General features: G+C 49.8%; 1 protein-coding gene across 15 annotated transcripts in view; it reads left to right on the top strand.

Annotated features, from left to right (window-relative positions):
* The window catches only part of TPM3 (tropomyosin 3), a 67,905-nt gene extending 51,658 nt beyond the window's left edge, over positions 1-16,247 (top strand). For 4 of the 15 annotated variants that reach the window (XM_033174166.1, XM_033174165.1, XM_033174173.1 and 1 more), the window contains 4 exons: positions 525-587; positions 1,169-1,238; positions 6,669-6,747; positions 13,163-14,079. In XM_033174166.1, coding sequence (XP_033030057.1) covers positions 525-587; positions 1,169-1,238; positions 6,669-6,747; positions 13,163-13,184 — 234 coding nt within the window. In that variant the 3' untranslated portion in view covers positions 13,185-14,079. Of the gene's footprint in view, positions 1-524; positions 588-1,168; positions 1,239-6,668; positions 6,752-8,664; positions 9,229-13,162; positions 14,080-16,034 lie in introns of those variants that run through there. The other 11 variants (XM_033174168.1, XM_033174167.1, XM_033174175.1 and 8 more) reach the window with 5 other exon arrangements.
* Positions 16,248-18,198: the final 1,951 nt, after the last annotated feature.

The following is an 18,198-nucleotide window of genomic DNA, read 5'->3' on the forward strand; positions in this document are numbered from 1 at the left end:
AATAGACTGGGTTAAAAACCTGCTTTAAAGAACATGACCCTTAGTATTATATCTAGACATGTCTTGGCTAACAATAAATGCAAGATATGGGTCCCTGGAAGCCATTGGGGGTGCAAGTAGAATAAAACCCCTGTCTCAGGACTGCTGTCCTACCCTCTAAAGAGCTGGAGGCATCTTCCTATCCTTACCCCTACTTACCCTCACAACAACCTTGTGGGGTAGGGCAGGCTGAGAGCCAGTGGCTGACCCAGGCTCTCCCAGTGGCCAAGCTGGGATTGAAGGCCTGGTTTCTTTCCAGAATGAATGCAGCATTCTTGACAACTGCACAACGTTGGCTGTCGTTTCCATTCTGCCTTCGCTCTCCCTATGGCAGGGGAAGGTCTGTTTCTTTGAGTTTTTCCAGGAGGACTTGGCGTTGCTTGAGAAAGCTGTTGAGAGTTGGGATCCAGCTTTTGCAGTGGGGTGCTGGTGGCAAGTAGCCCTGCTATGTCTGGACCCTGAGTTGTGTCTTCTCTCCCCCCCAGTACTCTCAAAAAGAGGATAAATATGAAGAGGAGATCAAGATCTTGACCGACAAACTCAAGGAGGTGAGCTGCCAGCGTGCCTTGTGCGAAGGGTCAAGGTGGGTGGGTGTCATTTCTTGGGCCGTTCCATGACAACATGGGGCAGGATGTTGCTGAATCTACAACTCCCATCATCCCTGGCCATTAGCCTTGCTGGCTGGGGCTGATGGGAATTGTAGTCCCAAACAATACCATGCTGGCTGCCTTTGTAATAGACTTGACTAGTATCCCCGGAGGCATGGCACATTGGGAAGAGTTTGGACATGCAGTAGTACCTCGGGTTGCAGATGCTTCAGGTTACAGGCGCTTCAGGTTACAGACTCCACTAACCCAGAAATAGTACCTCGGGTTAAGAACTTTGCTTCAGGATGAGAACAGAAATCGAGTGGCAGCAGCGGGAGGCCCCATTAGCTAAAGGGGTACCTCAGGTTATGAACAGTTTCAAGTTAAGAACAGAATGAATTAAATTCTTAACCCAAGGTACCACTGTAATCAATATGCGGCGCTGCTGGTAATGTTCCTCCCCGGGATGGACCAACGGAGGCAGGAGATCGAATAGATCAGACCTCCCCTTCCTTGACCACAACTCTTTCTCCCTTTCCCAGGCTGAGACCCGTGCCGAGTTTGCTGAGCGGTCAGTAGCCAAGCTGGAGAAGACCATTGATGACTTGGAAGGTAGGTGTGGGCAGGAAGGTGGTGGAGTTGGATAGGGAGAATCCAGCTGAGCGGCTGGTAAAAATGGGAGCTGCTTCCTTGATACCGGCACACAGCATGCCGTGATTTTATTTCGCCACCCTGGTGTCTGGTTGTTGAAGATTCTTAACTCCCATCAGCCCCTGCTGGTGCTGGTCAAGGGGATGTTAGGAGTTGTAGGCCAGTGACATCTTACCAGCAGCAGGGTTAGCAACCCTCAGCCTTTATTTTTCTCTCTTTTACCTTGACGTCAGGTCTGGTGTTTTGTGCCTGTAGCCACTGTACACGCAGCTCTCGATTATTCTGGTCCTGTGTCTAGGAGCCCTAGAAATAGAATACGTTTGTGTGTCTGTAAAGTACATGGCCTGTCTGTCTGTCTGTCTGTTTGCAATGCAGTGTGGACTTTGAAAACTGCTTGGGGTGAGGCTAGGGGGAGTTAAGACCCCCTTCTACCCTGCTTTTTGTTTTGTTTGCCCTCCAGTGGTCTCTGCTTCTGGAAGGCCGGAGGGAGCCTAAGCCCAGCGTTCTCCAACCTTGGGATATGATGTCGGACTACAACTCCCATCAGCCCCAGCTGGCATTGTCCCAGTGGTCGGCCGATGGGAGATGTAGTCCAAGCAACCCAAGGCTGAGGAAAGTTGAAATATAAATAGCATAGCGAATTTAAAAAAATCACAACTTCCTCCTGAGATTAATTTTGGGAACCCTAATCACATTCCTGGCGCCCTTTCCTCTCTCCCACCTCCTCTGCCCTTGTCGCTCGGAAAGGGTGTGACTGTTTAAAAATCGTTTTGTGTGTGCGAGAGTTGTGCTGATCACACCCTTCTCATGATTAACACCAAAGGCCCATATTTCAGCAAGCAAATACAAACCCTCGTAGCCATTTTCTGTGCAAGTCGTCCTAATTCTAGGCCATATAGCTCAGTGGTAGAGCATCTGCATTACTTGCAGAAGGAAGGGCTGGGAGAGACTCCTGTCTGAAATCCTGGAGAGCTGCTGCTGCCAGCTCTGAGCAAGATGGACCCAAGGGTCTAACAACAGTATAAGGCAGCTTCCTGTGTTTCTGTGCTCCTGTTCGTGCAAATGCCACAGGAAACCCTCTGATTTTAAAGAGAGGTGATGCTTTATATTGACCCCCACCTTTTTTATAAATAAATAAATAAATAAATAAATAAATAAATAAATAAATAAAGGGGTCATTTCACAAACCAGATGACAAAACCCTCTGTGCTGAAAGGGCCAGAGCCAGCTGAGATTTAAAAGTTTCCTCCGCAACAGGTCTTGTGTCTCCTAATGCAAAGCTCCCAAGATGTCAGACAATTATGCATTGCTCACTTCCTATCTTGAAAAGCAGTCCTTTCTGAATTGGTCTTGATTTTACAGTTTGAGGTATCACAGCTGAGCTGCGGCCTAAGTGACATCTAGGAGGTCCTCCTTGCAGTAGAGCAGGCATAGGCAAGCTCCGGCCCTCCAGGTGTTTGGGACTACAATTCCCATCATCCCTGACCACTGGTCCTGTTAGCTAGGGATGATGGGAATTGTAGTTGGAAACATCTGGAGGGCCGGAGTTTCCCTATGTCTGCAACTAGAAGCCCCTGGGGCCTTGTCTAGCCTTCCCCTCCCCAGTGGAAGATTTGTCGACTGCCGCCAACCCAGAAGCAATGCACTTTGGACAGCATTTATTGGGGGTGGGGTGAGGGTTGCCCCCTCCCCCCATTCCACTCATGGAAGCCTTTAGAGAAAACCAGCTGTGTCTGAAATGTCCCCCGGGAATTACCTGTAGCTGAATCACTTTTAAAAGATCAGGCGAAGCGGCTGCTGATAAGGGAAGTGGAAATATGTTTGTTCACCACAGGCCCAGCCCCATCTAAGAGTTACCTTTGCAGCTCTGGAGAACCAGAGGGTGTTCACCTGCCCACTCTCACTGTTTAATCTGCTAGGAGTGAACAGGTGTGGCCTTGTTTCCAAGAGCTCTTTCCTGCCGAAGGGCGTTATCCTTTAGACCTTGGCGAGAAACAAAGAGCCCTCCTTCATTTCAATTATACTCTCAAAAAACCCAGTGGGTGTTGGTCAGGGAAAAGCGTGCAGGTGGAAAACCTCCATGGGTGAAATTAAACCTGCCGGGGGCCCTATTTTGACCTGTGGGGCCATTTCTCTCCCCTCCCCCCCAGCCTGTCCCTGACCTGTGCTGCACACCAGATGTCAAATGCATTTGCAGTTGTCCCTGTGGAAACAGAATCCGCTTTTCAAAAGCGGTGGCAAATGCGAACTTTCCCCAGGTAGCTTCCGATCCCTGATGCAAGCAAGCCCCGCTTTCGGCAGGGAAAGTGATGCCAGATTCTTCCTTTGTAGGCCTTGCTTTGCTAGAAAGGAAGGGAGTCGGGGGCATGCTTTTGTGCGCTCCTGATTCTAAGACATGACTGAAGGCGGTTGGGTGACTCCACCTCCCTGCCAAACATGGCCCGCAGAGAGTAGGCCAGTTCTGGATCCGGCTGGCAGAGGGTGGTCCACTTTTCCAACTCTTTCTTAACATTTGAAACATCTTTTTAAAAAAGCATAGATCTTAAGTGTTTTAAACTCCCAAACGTGGAATTTATGGTTCGAATGCAAATGGGTGTATTTAGTTTTTATTTTTATTTTACAATGATGTTTTGTGTGCTGTCCTGAAACAGAGTTTTCTGGGCAGCTTGTAAGTCTATATAACAACCCAAGCACAACTTAAAAAACAAAATAAAAGATGAGGATGTTAATTGGAAGGGAACTTGACTTACCCCAAGCCTCTTTGGAAGATGTGAGGGGTCTCCTGAAGGATATGGTGTGTGTGTGTGTGTCCGTGTGTGTCCGTCCCAGGGTGTGTGTATTCAAGGACGGAAAGTGTTCCTTCCATTAACTCGGGTTAATTTAGCAAGCCAAGCCTGTATCTCCAGCGGAATTCCAAGAGTATCCATTTCTTCGCCCTTTCCATTCCGCAAAAAGTCTGTAAAGTCGCTCCTCTGCCCAGATTTGAAATCCGAATTGCAAGACGTGGCTCAGGTATCTTGCTTTGGCTTGTTGTTCTTGTTTATTGTCAGGGGCGGACTTTGGTAATATGGTACCCCATGTGAGGACAGAATTTGGCACCTTGCCCCATATATTATTTTAAGATTTTCCATTTTTTAAAAAATTATTATTTTGAATCCTCTCAACTCGGCATCCTATGTAGTGAAACAGCTCCACCCTAAATCCAGCAAGGGTATCGTAGAGTGTTTTTCCCTCTTACTATGGGTGCTGTTTTTTTTCATAAAAAATGCTTTCACTTCTTTGTTCGTCGAGTTGTTTGTGAGCTCATGGCCCCAAAATAAAGAAACTCAAATGCAGCTGGCACTCTAAACCCACGTCAAGGCACAATTGCAGTAGTTTGTGGCGTGACCCACAGGTCATAACAGCAAACTTTCGGGAAAGGCCAAATAGCGACTCAGGAAACTCTAGCAGTTGACTGTTCTTTCTTAAAAGCTCAATAAGTGATACTTTCCCAGTATTTGTCCACTGATCACTTAAGACTGGGAAGCCGTCTCTGGCAGAGCTTAACTTCTGGGGAATCTCAACTCATGCCAGTACACCCTACGTGATGCCATAGGGCAGTGACCCCAAAATGGAGCAACCGAGGCACATTCTGCTGTGGCCCCTCTTCTGTAGCATCACTTCTCCCCTGGCAAAGTATGAGTGGCTGGGGAAACCTGGATGGGCGGGGTATGTATATATGTATGTATGTATGTATAAATGAATGAATGAATATTATTGTTACTACTACTACAACAACAAACCCACACAGCACAAAAATTGTTACTGTTGTGCTGAAGGATGCTCAGTCTAAGCAGCTGATGACAGGCTGCCCATAACTCTGGACCCTATTATCCTCTTGGAATAGAGTAACTTCTCTGGAGAGAAAAACTGCAGTCAGGGCCTTGGAACCCTTTTGCGGGGTTACCAGTTAAGGAAGTTTGTCGAAACAGGACCTTACCCACAGCTTCCCCATACCTGACATAAAGCCTTTAAAATTTTATTTATTTATTTTTTACATTATTGCCATTTCCAAAATCACATTCACGTTCAAATATACGTTTCCACCGTTAATATCTTTCTTTGAATAAAAACATTCAGCGACTTCCCTTCCCCCCCCTTCCCTGGTTCCTTTAGCATTCCCCCTATTCCTGCATATTATTATATATCCATTTAGATCACTTTCTCCCCTTACTCTTCCTTTATTATATATTGTACCATTGAATTTACCTTAACGCTGCTAGCGTTTTCATTTTCTCTTACTTTCAATCCGGAGACACTTCTAAATCAAGAAGCGGCTCATATTAACAACCCTTAATGGGTGTTTTCTCCCTGCAAAGAAAACCTCTAAAAGGCATTCACTATCTTCAAAAGATGCATGTCCTACTATTGTGTTCTTTTGTTTTATTTGAAATACGTATTTCTTGCTTCTTACCATCTAGGGCTTACCATTTTTTTTAGCAAGCGTCGAAAAGAGTACATTGCAGGCACCTGCCTGATATCAATAGGCAAGGAGTTCCAAAGTGTAGGTGCTGCCATGTTAAAAATACCAATTTCTTACATTTAAGGAACTGGTATTAGGTGGCACCTGTAACAGTGCTAATTCTGCACATCAAAGTGGTCAAGTGGGCATGCATTTGGTAGGCGGGGGGAAGGTGTTTTCACAGTTCCCAGGCTGTTAATAGTAACACCTTGAACTTGGCCCAGTAGCATATTGGCACCCAGTGCGAATCTCTGAGCACAGCAGGTATTATAGGCTGGGAAGGCCTCCCATCAGCAGTCTTGCTGAAAGATTCTGCACTAACTGCAGCTTCTGGATCAAGCACCATCCACACACACACACACACACACACACTCGTACCTTGGATCTCAAACGCCTTGGCTCCTGAACAAATCAAAACCCAGAAGTGACTGTTCCGGTTTTCGAACGTTCTTTTGGAAGCCGAACGTCCAACGGGGCTTCCGCGGCTTCTGATTGGCTGCAGGAGCTTCCTGCAGCCAATCAGAAGCCACACTTTGGTTTCCGAATGTTTTGGAAGTCGAACGGACTTCCTGAACGGATTCCGTTCAGCTTTCCGAGGTACGACTGTATAGCACATCTCAGTAATCCAGTCTTGAAGTAAACAGTGCATGAGCTACTCTGGCTAGGTTTTCCTAGTGCAGGAACGGGTCCATAGCTGTCAAAGGTTTCTCTGTAATTGGTTCGTCCGTTCGCCTTGGGGATCCGTTCTCTGCCATATGTGTATATCTGACCTCACTCTTTCCTCCTTCCCTCTGTAAATCCATCACTGGCTCCTCTTTCTCCTCCTCCTCTTGGCGGCCTGGACGACCTGCCTTCCCTCACTTCTCCTCATCCCCCTTCTCTTTAAATAGACGAGCTGTATGCCCAGAAACTGAAGTACAAAGCCATTAGCGAGGAACTGGACCACGCCCTCAATGACATGACCTCCATGTAAATACCGGCGCTTGGGCCTGTTGGGTGCGCAGGGTGGGGGCTTGTGTGTTCACCTCCGCTTCAGAGTGCCTTGTGTGCTGTGGCAAACGCGGTACTAATGCTGCTCCAGCGGTTGGGTTAGGCTTTTCAGACGTCGCTGGGCTCCCGACTCCCGCTGCCACCGACCATTGTGCATGCTGGCCGGGGCTGGCGGGTGTTGTGAGTCCGGCCAACGTCTGACGTGGCCCCACAGCTTCCCCACTCCTTGCTTCACGCCTCTATAAGTGCATTTATTATTAGGTGGTCCCTGATTGGTTGGGACATGTGTGCAAGACAAGAGGCCAGGGACCTTGGCTCTCCAGGAGTTGCTGGATGACAGCTCCCATCATCCCTCGCCACTGGCCATGCTTTCTGGGACTGATGGGAGTTGGCAGACCAGCCGGCATCTGTAGGGCCACAAGCTTCCCCACGCCTGGCCCCTAGAGTTGCAGCTGGCGATGCCAAGCTAGACGAGTCCAGCAGGCTGACTTTGTATAAGGTAGTATGCATGATTTGCAAATTTGGTTAACTTCAGCAAGGACAACTCCCCTCCCATGGTGAAAGCAACCCCTCCTGTGTGTTTTTCGCACAGTGTGTCTAGCCAGCATGGTGACTCAGAGATAATGTTGGATTCCAGCTCCCGACATCAGGGTCAACGAGGAGTTAGGAATCCACCAAATCTAGAAGGCCACAGGTTCCCCACCTGCTACTGAGCTGCTCACTCCAACCATCCCTTTTAGTTGCAGTCGACAGACCCTTTAAATGATTAATAGCAATTTTTTTTATAACAATGGACAATAGCCTTTAAAAAGGCATGTTGGTGTGACTGAAAAACACAGGTTTTAATGCCAGAGGTTTTCATCAATATATATATATTGATTATAAGTGATCTGAAACAGATATCCGTATTTACAAGCTTCGCCACTTTCTCTGCAGCTAACGTTGGAGCCCTGGAGCAAAGTGAAACTCAGAACAGTGGCCAGTGAGGGACTGTGTAATGGGATATATTGGGTCTTTCAGGCCCCTTGGTAGAAACTACAGTGAAAAAGCGCGTGCAGGATAGACTCCACAAAGGCAGCATCCCTTCTCATTGGGGTTTTTGTTGTATCTGCCTTCTAATAAATTGGACTGGAGAACATTAAGACCTGCCAAAGTGAACCACTCAACCCCTCCCCCTTCCTCAATCTGCCTTTTGGTTGAATCAGGGTGGACCCTGTTTCCTGCATCCATGAAGGGCAAGGCCTTTCAGTTCCTCTTTCCAGGTAACTACAGCTGGCTGCCCCGGAAGAAGGGTTCCACACCCTGGTCCCCTTTGGGAGGAAAGGAGGGACGGAGCTTTCTTTAATAAATAAAAAATATTGAGACTTTGGTGGATGAATTAACACCCCCCCCCAAAAAAAAACCACACGCCCTCCTTTTTTGCATTGGGTTGGGGAGGCGTTGCAAGGAGCATTTGTGTGTGGCTACCTTGGTTCACTGACAGCATGAACCTTTGCCCTTCCCACTTCCAGATACCTCTTGGCATCCTCGGTGGGGTGTGTGTGTGTATACAGGGGGTTGTATCAAGTTAGAGGCGTGGCGCGTATTGACCAGAAGTTGCTTGGCAACGGCTGGACGTGTGTTTGCAGGGCGAACCGCTTGCATCTTACTTCCCTTTTTTTAAAAAAAACCAAAAGTTTGGTTTGATATAACCGGCTGCTTTTCGGCCTCTTGTGTGTGCGTGGGCTTGGTTTGCGGATTTGACGGGGAACTCCCCTGTCCTTTCCTTTCCCCTAACCACGGAATGCCTTCCTCAAGTGTGTCATGCCGAGACCCCTCTCCCTTACTCTCTTTCCACGCACCATGTTGCAACGGCCTTCTTTCTTTCCTTCCCTTCTCTCTCTCTCTCTCCTACAGATAAAATCTGTGATTCCAAAGCTCCACTTAGTGGCTTCTTCCCGCAGCTTCTTCTCTTTTTTTCCCTTCCGGATTTCTTTTTGGCCTTGTTTTCTCTCCCTCCATTTGCTCCTGTCGGCTGATCTCCCCCCCGCCCCCCTGCAACGTCGCTTCATCCTACACTGGCACCTTGGGGCATCCGTGGGAACAAGCCCCTTCCCTACGCTGGGATGTGCGCGACCTCACGAGCTGTCGGACTGCTGCCTCTCCCCCTCCCCGACTGGGCCACTCCGCTGCACCCTTGGTCTGGAAAACAAAGCGGCCTTTGTGACACCCGACGTGCCAGACTCTGCCCGGGCGTGGGGGAGCCGTGGGCGGGGTCCGGGATTCTTGGCCGCAGAGCTAATAGGAGCCTGGCTGGCTTGCAAGCGGGGTGACACTTCTGGGGTGTTTGTGTGTGTGTGGGTGTGTGTGTTTGTGTGCTCCTGGAGACCGTGCTGCTGTAGCGACTGTCACACTGTTGGCTTTTACGAAACAGATTTGTGTAACCGTCGGCGGAATGTAATATAGACACGATGCACTAGATGCTGGGCTGGGTCTGATTTCTCCACCACCCCACCACCTTTCCACGGAAAAAAAAAAGAAGACCTGTGGCTGTTGCACTGTGAATGGGTTACTCTGGGTTCGCTGAACACATTTTGCAAAGTGTGTGACACGCACTCACACGACAACCCCTGCATGAGGCTTGGCAGTGTCCACACAGCGACACCCTCGACACCGTTTTATATTTGGGGAGGGGGGAGGAGACGATCTTGGGCAGGGGTGAAAGGATCGTAAAACTGCAAGCTGAACGGCTTAAGTCCTTTTCTCTCTCCCCCCCCCCCCCCGCTTCATAAGCTGAGTGGTCTGCGTGGGTCCCCCGCGAAAGGAAACGCTTCATACCGTGAAAAACAAAACTGGTAATTCGCTGCTGCAAGAATGTGATGTCAGTGGCGTCTTACTACACAGTTCACCTTTTCTTAAATGGACTTTGGGGAAACCTCTCTGGGTCAGTCTAAAGGCCCACATAGTCCAGGATCCTGTTCTTGCGGTGGCCAGATACTTTCTAAACCATTTTTAAAAAAAATCTTCCAGGCAATGCAACCAATATATCATGGGTGGCCAACTCCCAAGAGACTGCGATCTATGCACAGATTTAAAAACTGGCAGTGATCTACCCCCTTTTTTTGGGTTCAGGTCAAAGATGTTGAGCTTTTCTTAGGAAGGAGGAAGGCCCATTTTGGGGGGGTTCCGGTCAAAGTTGTTGAGTTTTTTCAGGGAGGAGGTAAAATGTTGAGCTTTTTTTTAGGGGAGCCACAGTTGTTCAGCTTCTTTGGGGGGAGCCAGTAATCTACCACAGACATCCAGTGATCTACCGGTAGATCACGATCTACCTGTTGGACATGCCTGCAATATATGAACATAAGTACAGCTCTGCTGGATCAGGCCAAGGGGCCATGTAGTCCAGCATCCTGGTCTCTCAGTGGCCAAATTCCTCTGGGAATCCCACAAGTAGCCTTATCCCCCACAAATTTGCCTAATCCCCTTTTAAAGGCATCCAAAATGCTGGTCATCATGCCTTCTTGTGGACGTGAATTCCAGAGTTTTAACTATTGTGCAGAGAAGTCCTTTCATTTTGTCTGTATTAGGTCTGCGTGTTCAGAGGCTGCATACCTCTGACTCCCAGTTGCCAGGGGACACCCAGTGCCTGGCTTGCAGGCTTCCTGGAGACCCAGGGCAGACAAGCTGCTGCCCCCCCCCCAATGGGGCTGCTCTATAATATGCACCTTTGGTCCGATCCAACGAGGCACAACTATCTCCAAGTAATGTTGTCATGACATTCTCATCAGGACCGCAGCTGCTAAATGCTGAAACAAACCCATGTTTGTGCTACAGCAGGGGTGCCTTTGGGGAAGGGATGCAGCTCAGTGCCGGAGCCCCCCTGCATTGCATGCTGAAGGTCCCAGGTCCGATCCCCAGTGTCTCTGGAAAGCGGCGGCTGCACACTCTTCTTCTGGCTCAGTTTCTGTCTGCACTTGCTCCGCCTCTTCCACAACCCCTGCCCACCTTAAGACATGCCCATGTTTTACTGGTTGCCAGGATTGGACAGCCTCCATCCTGTCCTTTCTGAACCCCAACCCAACTGCCCCACTGCATCTAGGAGCAGCCAAAGGAATTGGTATTCTGGTGCATTTTGAACGAGGCAGGCAGCGTCAAGGGATCTGGTCTGAGGGGAAGATGGGGACATCAGGCCTGTCACCCGCATGGGAATAGGAAGTGAGGGGGCTGCTTTGAAACACTCTAGCTCTATGATTGGGAGCAGCTCTACTTTTGCCACAGCTTCCCAGGCGCCACTTCTCTCACATAGAAGATCCAGCCCTTCAATGCAGCTCTTTATTTCTCCTTCCTTCTGTGGGCGCTTTTTTGGGGGGGGTTTCATCTGCACGGGGTGTTTAGCATACCCAAAAGCTGCTTGGTCATGATGCTGCTTAAGTTGCCAGATCTCATCTTCAGGCGTGTTATCTCAGGCCGCCCAGCTGTTTCCCCCTCTTCCTGGCCACGGTGCTTGCATATGGAAAGAGTGGGCTGAGGCTCAGGGCAGCAGCTACGGCTGAGTCTCAGAGCACGGGCTTCTCGTGCAGAAAGCATTGCAGGTTCAATTCCCGGGCACATCCTAGTTAACAATCTCTCTGCCTGAGAACACGGGGGAGCTGCTGCCGGCCAGAGTTCTGTGCTAGATGGGCAGGTGGTGGACCTGCCCAGTGTGAGGCAGCCTCCAAGGAACACAAGAGCCCCGCTGGATCAGGCCAGAGACTCATCTAGTCCAGCATCCTGTTCTGATAGGGGCTGACCAGGTGCCCGCAAGCAAGATTTGAGCACATGAACCCTCTTCCCAACCCGCTGTTTGCAGCAGCTGGAATCTAGAAGCATCACTGCCTCCAAAAACTACCAGTGACTCTCTAGGGCAGGTGGTCCATGACCTTTTTGGACCAGGGGGGCACATTTGGAAATGTAGGAACAACCCATTTCACAGAACGAAAATCTGGCAGTGCTCGGAATGCCGACCCCTCTGAGCAGGAAAAGCACTACACACCCAAAACAAATAAAAATGGTAAACAAAGATTCCCCCCCAACATTTATTTTTTTAAAAAATGAATAAGTAGCGAGGGGCAGGGAGCCTTGCTGAGCACTGGGGGGTGGGTACCATCATGGAATCTCCAGCTTGTAGGGTTTCGGACAGGAGTCTCTCTGCACTCTTGTTGCAGGTGTTGTGGTTTCAAGCCACACAAAAGCCACTTTCCGTGCAGAGCCGGGATCTGTATAAGGTTGGAGCTGTGCTCAGCTGGCCTGTTTACCTGTTTGGAGGGCGTTCTGTCCGCTACGGGTAGAAAAAAGCATCCTTCCATGTGGCTCCCCCTTGCCGCTGGCACAGGATAGGTTGCCGTGTGGTACTTGTAAGGCAGTGCAAGGGAGGAGGTTGTGGCTTTAGCCGAGAGCCCCATTTTTGCGTATCCTTTGGGAGGAGGGCCGTAGCTGAGTGACGCAGCGTGCGTGCAGAAGGTCACGGGTTTAATCCCAAGGTAAAAGGGGCAGCGGAGCTGAGAGACGCCTTTGCTGGAGACTCTGGAGACTCCCTGTAGACAAGGATGTGCTGTTTGCCGTCATCCCTGACCATTGGCCATGCTGCGAGAACAAGAACGTGGTTGAACTACAACTCCCATCATCCCTGACCGTCGGCTATGCTGGCCGGGGGCTGATGGGAGTCCAGCAACTTCTAGAAGGCCACCAATTCCCCACCACCACCCCTTTCTGTGTGCGCAATACTGAGCTAGGTGGAGTTCTGGTCCGGCTCTGAAAGGCAGTGCCGTATCTCCCATGCTGCAATATGTCTTGCACTCATTCCTCCCTGGCCTGTGAGTGCTTTGCCAGCAGTCTTCCTCTCTCGCCGCCCTTCTGCTCAGCCCGATACCCCCGCGGGCACCAGCATTGCTCCGAGATGGGGCAACGCTCCGTAGGCATCTCTCTTAAAAGCAGAAGCAGGAAACTTCCATTTCCCCCCCCCCTTAAAGTAGTGTGAGATGAGGAGCTGTTCCTGCTCCCTTGCAGCACGCACTGACTAAATTATGATCCTGGGAGCAGATTCCACTCTCATTTCTTAGGCTGTTCTAAAACATGAAGCCTCTTCTTTATTTTATTTCTCTTATTCTCTTCCCCCCACCCTCAGCCAGCGTTGTTCTGGCAAACCTCTCCTTGACCCCCTTTTTTATTTTGCTTGAAACCAGCTGGGTTGGCATGGCATTAACTGAGGCGAGGGACGTGCCCCATCTTTTGGTACTCAACTAACCTTCCTTTTTCTTTTTTTGTCCTCTTCTCTTCTCTTCTCTTCTCTTCTCCCTCTCTCTCTCTCTCTCTCTCTCATTTTGTTTTTCCTTCTCCTAATCTCCTCCTCTTCCTCCTCCTCCTTCTTGCCTCTGCACAGAGCGTCTATACAGCCAGCTTGAGAAAAACCGGCTGCTGGCTAATGAGCTGAAGTTAACCCTGCATGATCTGTGTGACTGAGAAGGGGGTCTCTCCTCTGATCCTGTTCAAAGCCAGCTTTATTTGGCGAGGCGCTGGGGTGGGAGCCTGCCGGACGCAGACTTGAAACCGGAGCGCGCACACTCCCCCCCTCTTTTTTCTTTTTAAAGACTGGCTGACTTAGGACACTTATTGCAGTTTAATTGAAGCACTTGATGCTTAGCCTTCTTAATGTACTTATTTTTCTAAGCTTTTGTTTTTCTACAAAAGCAGGGTATTACTCACCCGCCTGCTTTCTTGGCGCAGTAGGTTGCTAGCACAGGCCTGGTAGAGTGTTCACCAGCCTTGGGTGCCCCCCAAAGCTTGTTTTGGACTACAAAACCCATCATCCACGGCCAGCTTAGCCAATGGCGGAAGAGGATGGGCATTGTATTCCAGCAGCATGTGGGAACCTAAGGTTGACAGTAGTGGCTTCTTCCTGTAGATGCAGGCTGGGGAATCTGCAGCCCTCTTGGACTCCCAAGCTTCTCGCTCCCAAGACACCCCGAGATTGTTGGTCGAAGCTGGTGTGAACTGGGGGTGCTCCACATCACCCGGAGGCCCGCAGATTCCCCAGCCCTACTGTAGAAGACTAGCATAGCAGCGGCTGCTTAACGTTCTTGGCGTGGGGCGGCTCTAGATTTCTCTCCCCACCAGGAAAAGCTCCTGTAGCTACTTCTGTTGACACCCCTTTCTGTGGCGCGGGTCTTCTGTAGCTGGACGTTCGTTCTTCCTTCTCTCCCCGCTCCCTTTTAGACCCCTCTTGCATGGATTCGCTGACTTGGTTATTTCCAAAAAGTTATCCTTTTCTTGTACCAATAAAACCACTGGCCCACTTGGTTATGTGCTTGGCGTGTCCTTTCCCTGCTGTTTTATTTTGTTGTTGGATAAATGTTGTTGTCTGGCAGGTATTTTTAAAAAAAGGGTGTGTGTGTGTGTGTGTGCACGTTTTGTTCCACGGAGGAGATTGGGTAGGTATCAACCTCTGGAGCAACGCCTGGACAGAAGGGGGCACCCTGTCACTACGGGAACAGTGACCAGAATGGCGTAACGGCGCAGGAAGCGATTGGATGCTGGTCCACCGTTCAGGCGAAACCCCTTTGATGCTTGGTCAAACGGGACACGTGCCTCTGCCATCTCGGGACCCAACCAGCTAGCCTCAAAAGGCAATCGCCTACATCATTTATTCTTTCGGCACTTTCCAACCCACCATTATGAAGCTTGGGAATGCATGGGAGCTGCCCACTCTCCTTCCAAAACTGCCAGAAGAGCAGAACTCCGCCCAACTCATCTCAGAATCGCACGCTTCCATGTACAGGTTGCACTGCGGCGATAGGTCTGCCATCCGCCTGTCGCCGCTTGCTGGCGTCTCGGTCCCACTGCCCCCGCCCCCCCACGCAAAAGGGGTCGTGCCTTCTCTCCAGCCTGCCTTTAAATCCCCCAACCACACGTGGCTTCCTTGCAGGCGGGGCGGGGTCTAGGGAAGCGTTCGCGTTCCTCCTTGAAACGGGCGCGAGGGAGCTTTTAAAAAGTCACGAGGCTCCACGATGTCGCCTCTGCATGTCATCCATGGCTGTGTCTGTTTGGGGTTTTTTTAAGGTCTTTTTAGCTTTGCAGCCAAGGCATGACGAACGAGGCAATTGCTTGAGCTTGGTTGGAATTTTACATGTATGTCTCTCTGTGTGAGTGAATATGGCACGCAAGGCATTTTCCCATCAAGTAAAAAAGCCCACGTTGTGATCAGGATTCTAAAGTTGCACAGGTACGGAAAAAGCCACAGGGTGGAGCACTGGGTTCACCATCCAATTCTGGCAGCGTCTTGGCTTTACTAATAATACAAATAAGTAAATCCCCAAGCTGCTCATCCTTAGTGCAACACTACCAAGATGCATTTGAAAGTTTGCTGCTGTAAATCTCAGGAGCCGGGGAGGGGGGCTGGCATGCAGGACGACCCTCTGCATGCTCATTTGGGAGATAGCCCCAACATGGTGCTTACACCCTGGGTGAGCGAGTTTCAGTTTACACCTCCAGTCCCTGTGCTGTTCCCCCACAGCCAGAGGCAGGATTACCCCCGGATGCTGTTTACTTGGAACTGCGGGTGGGGGAAATGCTGTTGAACTTGGGTCCTGCTTGCGGTCTTCCCGGAAGATGCATCTGGTTGGCCACTGTGAGAAGAGGGTGCTGGGCTAGAAACGCCTTTGGCATGATCCAGCGGAGCTGTTCTTACATATAACAGCGATGGGGAGGGGGTGGGGTCCTTTCCTTCATGCCCAGCCTTTGTGGGCTTCCTGGAGGAATCCGATTGGCTGCTGTGAGAACGAGATGTTGGACTCCTTGCGTTCCTAGCGTTTAAGGAGCGAGGCTTCAACATCCTGTTCTCCCTTCTCTCCTGTTAACTCAGCCTGGATCAAAGGGAAGGTCACAAAGACGAGCAGCTAAGCCGAAGTTTGGGTGGAGTGGGTGTGTCAAACTGGCCGCGTTTCCCCCCCGGCATGGGGCACACATCAGCTCTGAAAACCTGCAGGCCCGGCTGGATGACAACCAAGCATCTCTGCATGTGGATGGCGAAAGCGGAAAATGGAAGCATGAGGGTGGGGTGGGGGGAAGACCTAGCATTCCGGCTTGATTGCCGGGGGGGGGGGCAAACAGAATCAAAAGCTTTTGCTCGGCTGTGTTTGCTGTGAAGGGCACTGAGTTGCTGGGGGACAACGACGCACCTTTCTCGGAGGGTGCGAGCTCCCTCTTGCCACTCCCTCTTGACCTGACCGTTGACGGTCTCTGCTCTTCCTTTCCAGATAAGCTGAAATGCACCAAAGAAGAGCACCTCTGCACGCAACGGATGTTGGACCAGACTCTGCTTGACCTGAACGACATGTAAAAGACCCTGCCCGCCCGCCCACCGGCCTCACCCTGGCTCCCCCACCAACCCAACCCACTGCCTTTTTTTTTTTTTTTTAAAGCCAATCCAGCGGGCAGCTTCCTGCTGGGGCCGGCTCTGTCTTAAAAAGCAAGAAAAGTTGACCTCTAACCCTTGAAGGGTCAAAGGGTAACCTTCCAGCTCTCGTTGCCAACTTAACCAAAAGCCTCTGCCAATCCACCCCCCCTCTATCTTCTCTCCAGTCCCTCTGTGCGCCCCCCCCCCCGATGATTATGGGGCCATCAGACTGGGCAGTTGCCAGCAGCATCACGAAACGAAAACCCGGCACGCAACACGATATTCCGGGGGGGGGGCTGTCTGAGATGTACATTCCTTTGCAATCGTGGGGGGAGGGGGTAATTATTTTGGGGTGGGGAAGTAAAACACCCCTTGCGACGAACATCGTGTGTAATTCCTAGGGCTCACAAGCTTGTGGGCTTTTAGAGGTTTGCGGTTTCACCTCCTTGAAATGTTTTTTTTTTCTTTTTTGCTTGCCGGGTTTTTCTTTTTTGGTGGGGGGGGGGTCGTTGGTTGGAATAGGACAGCTCTGCAGCCTGTGGAAAGGTTGCAAATGTCCTGCCTGAGCCAAATGAATGAAAAAGCCTCATGAAATTTATTGAGGGGGACAGGAACGTGGCCTCTGTACAAAGAAATGCCTCTTGAAATTTTTTTTGATGGGGGTGGGGGAGTACCTAGAACTTCTTTGCTTCTGGCAGAGGTATGAGGTGTCCGTGTGTGTGTGTGTGTTTTGCCAAAATGGTGCAGTCTTAACACACTCTTGTGCTTTATAGCTATTTCTAGTTTGGGGAACACAACTATATCAAAATATATCAGGTTTCATGATCCATTTTACTCTCTAAACACGTACCTAACTCTTCTCCTTGAGCACCTTGGCCTTCTTCCTTCCTTCAAGCTTCTTACACCTGGTTACTAAGAACAGGCTGCTCCCCAGTCTCCTGTCCCCGTCGTAACCAAGAAATCTCTTTTCCCCAGCTAGGCTTAGCTTGCTCTGTGCTTTTTTTTTTGAGTAAAAGCTTTTGTAGCTTCTGTGTATGGGTGTGTGAGCGTGAGGAGAGGGGCTCTTTTTTATCCTAGCGCTCTTCTGGACGCAAGGGGTTGGTTCCCTCCCCTTCTTGAGCTGCGGGATATTACTGTACTGTCTTAAAACAAAAAAAACTGGATACCAGCCGCCACAAGGCCCTTTGCTGTTTGGAGACTTGATTTATCAAGGGGTGTGGGGTTTATTTTTGCCTTTGTGTAAAAAAAAAGAGGGGGTTGCCTTGAAGGAGAGAGGAAAAAGTGTTTATGGTGTGGCGGTCTTTTTTTTTTTTTAGCGGCCAGTGTGGAAAAAATGAGGAACCATATCAAGTATTTTGATACTAAAAAACTTGTCTTTTATTGTCTTGATTTTTTGGGAAATAATAAACAGAAGCATTCCCTCCACTGTTGCAACTTTCTTCTTGTATTTCACAATGGCCTTGTTAATTGTTGATATTAATGGAAGGAGTAAATTACCAGGAGGGGGAAGAGATGGCTTTACAGGTACAGTGGTGCCTTGATTCTCAGACTTAATCCATTCCAGAAGTCCATTCCAAAACCAAAGAGTTCCAAAACCACAGTGCGCTTTCCCATAGAAAGTAATGCAAAATGGATTAATCCGCTCCAGACTTTTAAAAAGAAACCCCTAAAACAGAAATTTAACATGAATTTTACTACCTCTACAGTTATTAGGGTACGCGGGTGGCGCTGTGAGTTAAATCAGAGCCTAGGGCTTGTCAATCAGAAGTTTGGCAGTTCAAATCCACGCAACGGGGTGAGCTCCCGTCGCTCAGTGCCAGCTCCTGTCAACCTAGCAGTTCGAAAGCACGCAGTGCAAGTAGATAAATAGGTACCACTCCAGCGGGAAGGTAAATGGTGTTTCTGTGCGCTGCTCTGCTTCGCCAGAAGCGGCTTAGTCATACTGGCCACATGACCCGGAAGCTGTATGCCGGCTCCCTTGGCCAGTAAAGCGAGATGAGCGCCGCAACCCCAGAGTCGTCCGC

This window comes from Lacerta agilis, chromosome 17, assembly GCF_009819535.1.
Source record: "Lacerta agilis isolate rLacAgi1 chromosome 17, rLacAgi1.pri, whole genome shotgun sequence".
Lineage (NCBI taxonomy): Eukaryota > Metazoa > Chordata > Lepidosauria > Squamata > Lacertidae > Lacerta > Lacerta agilis.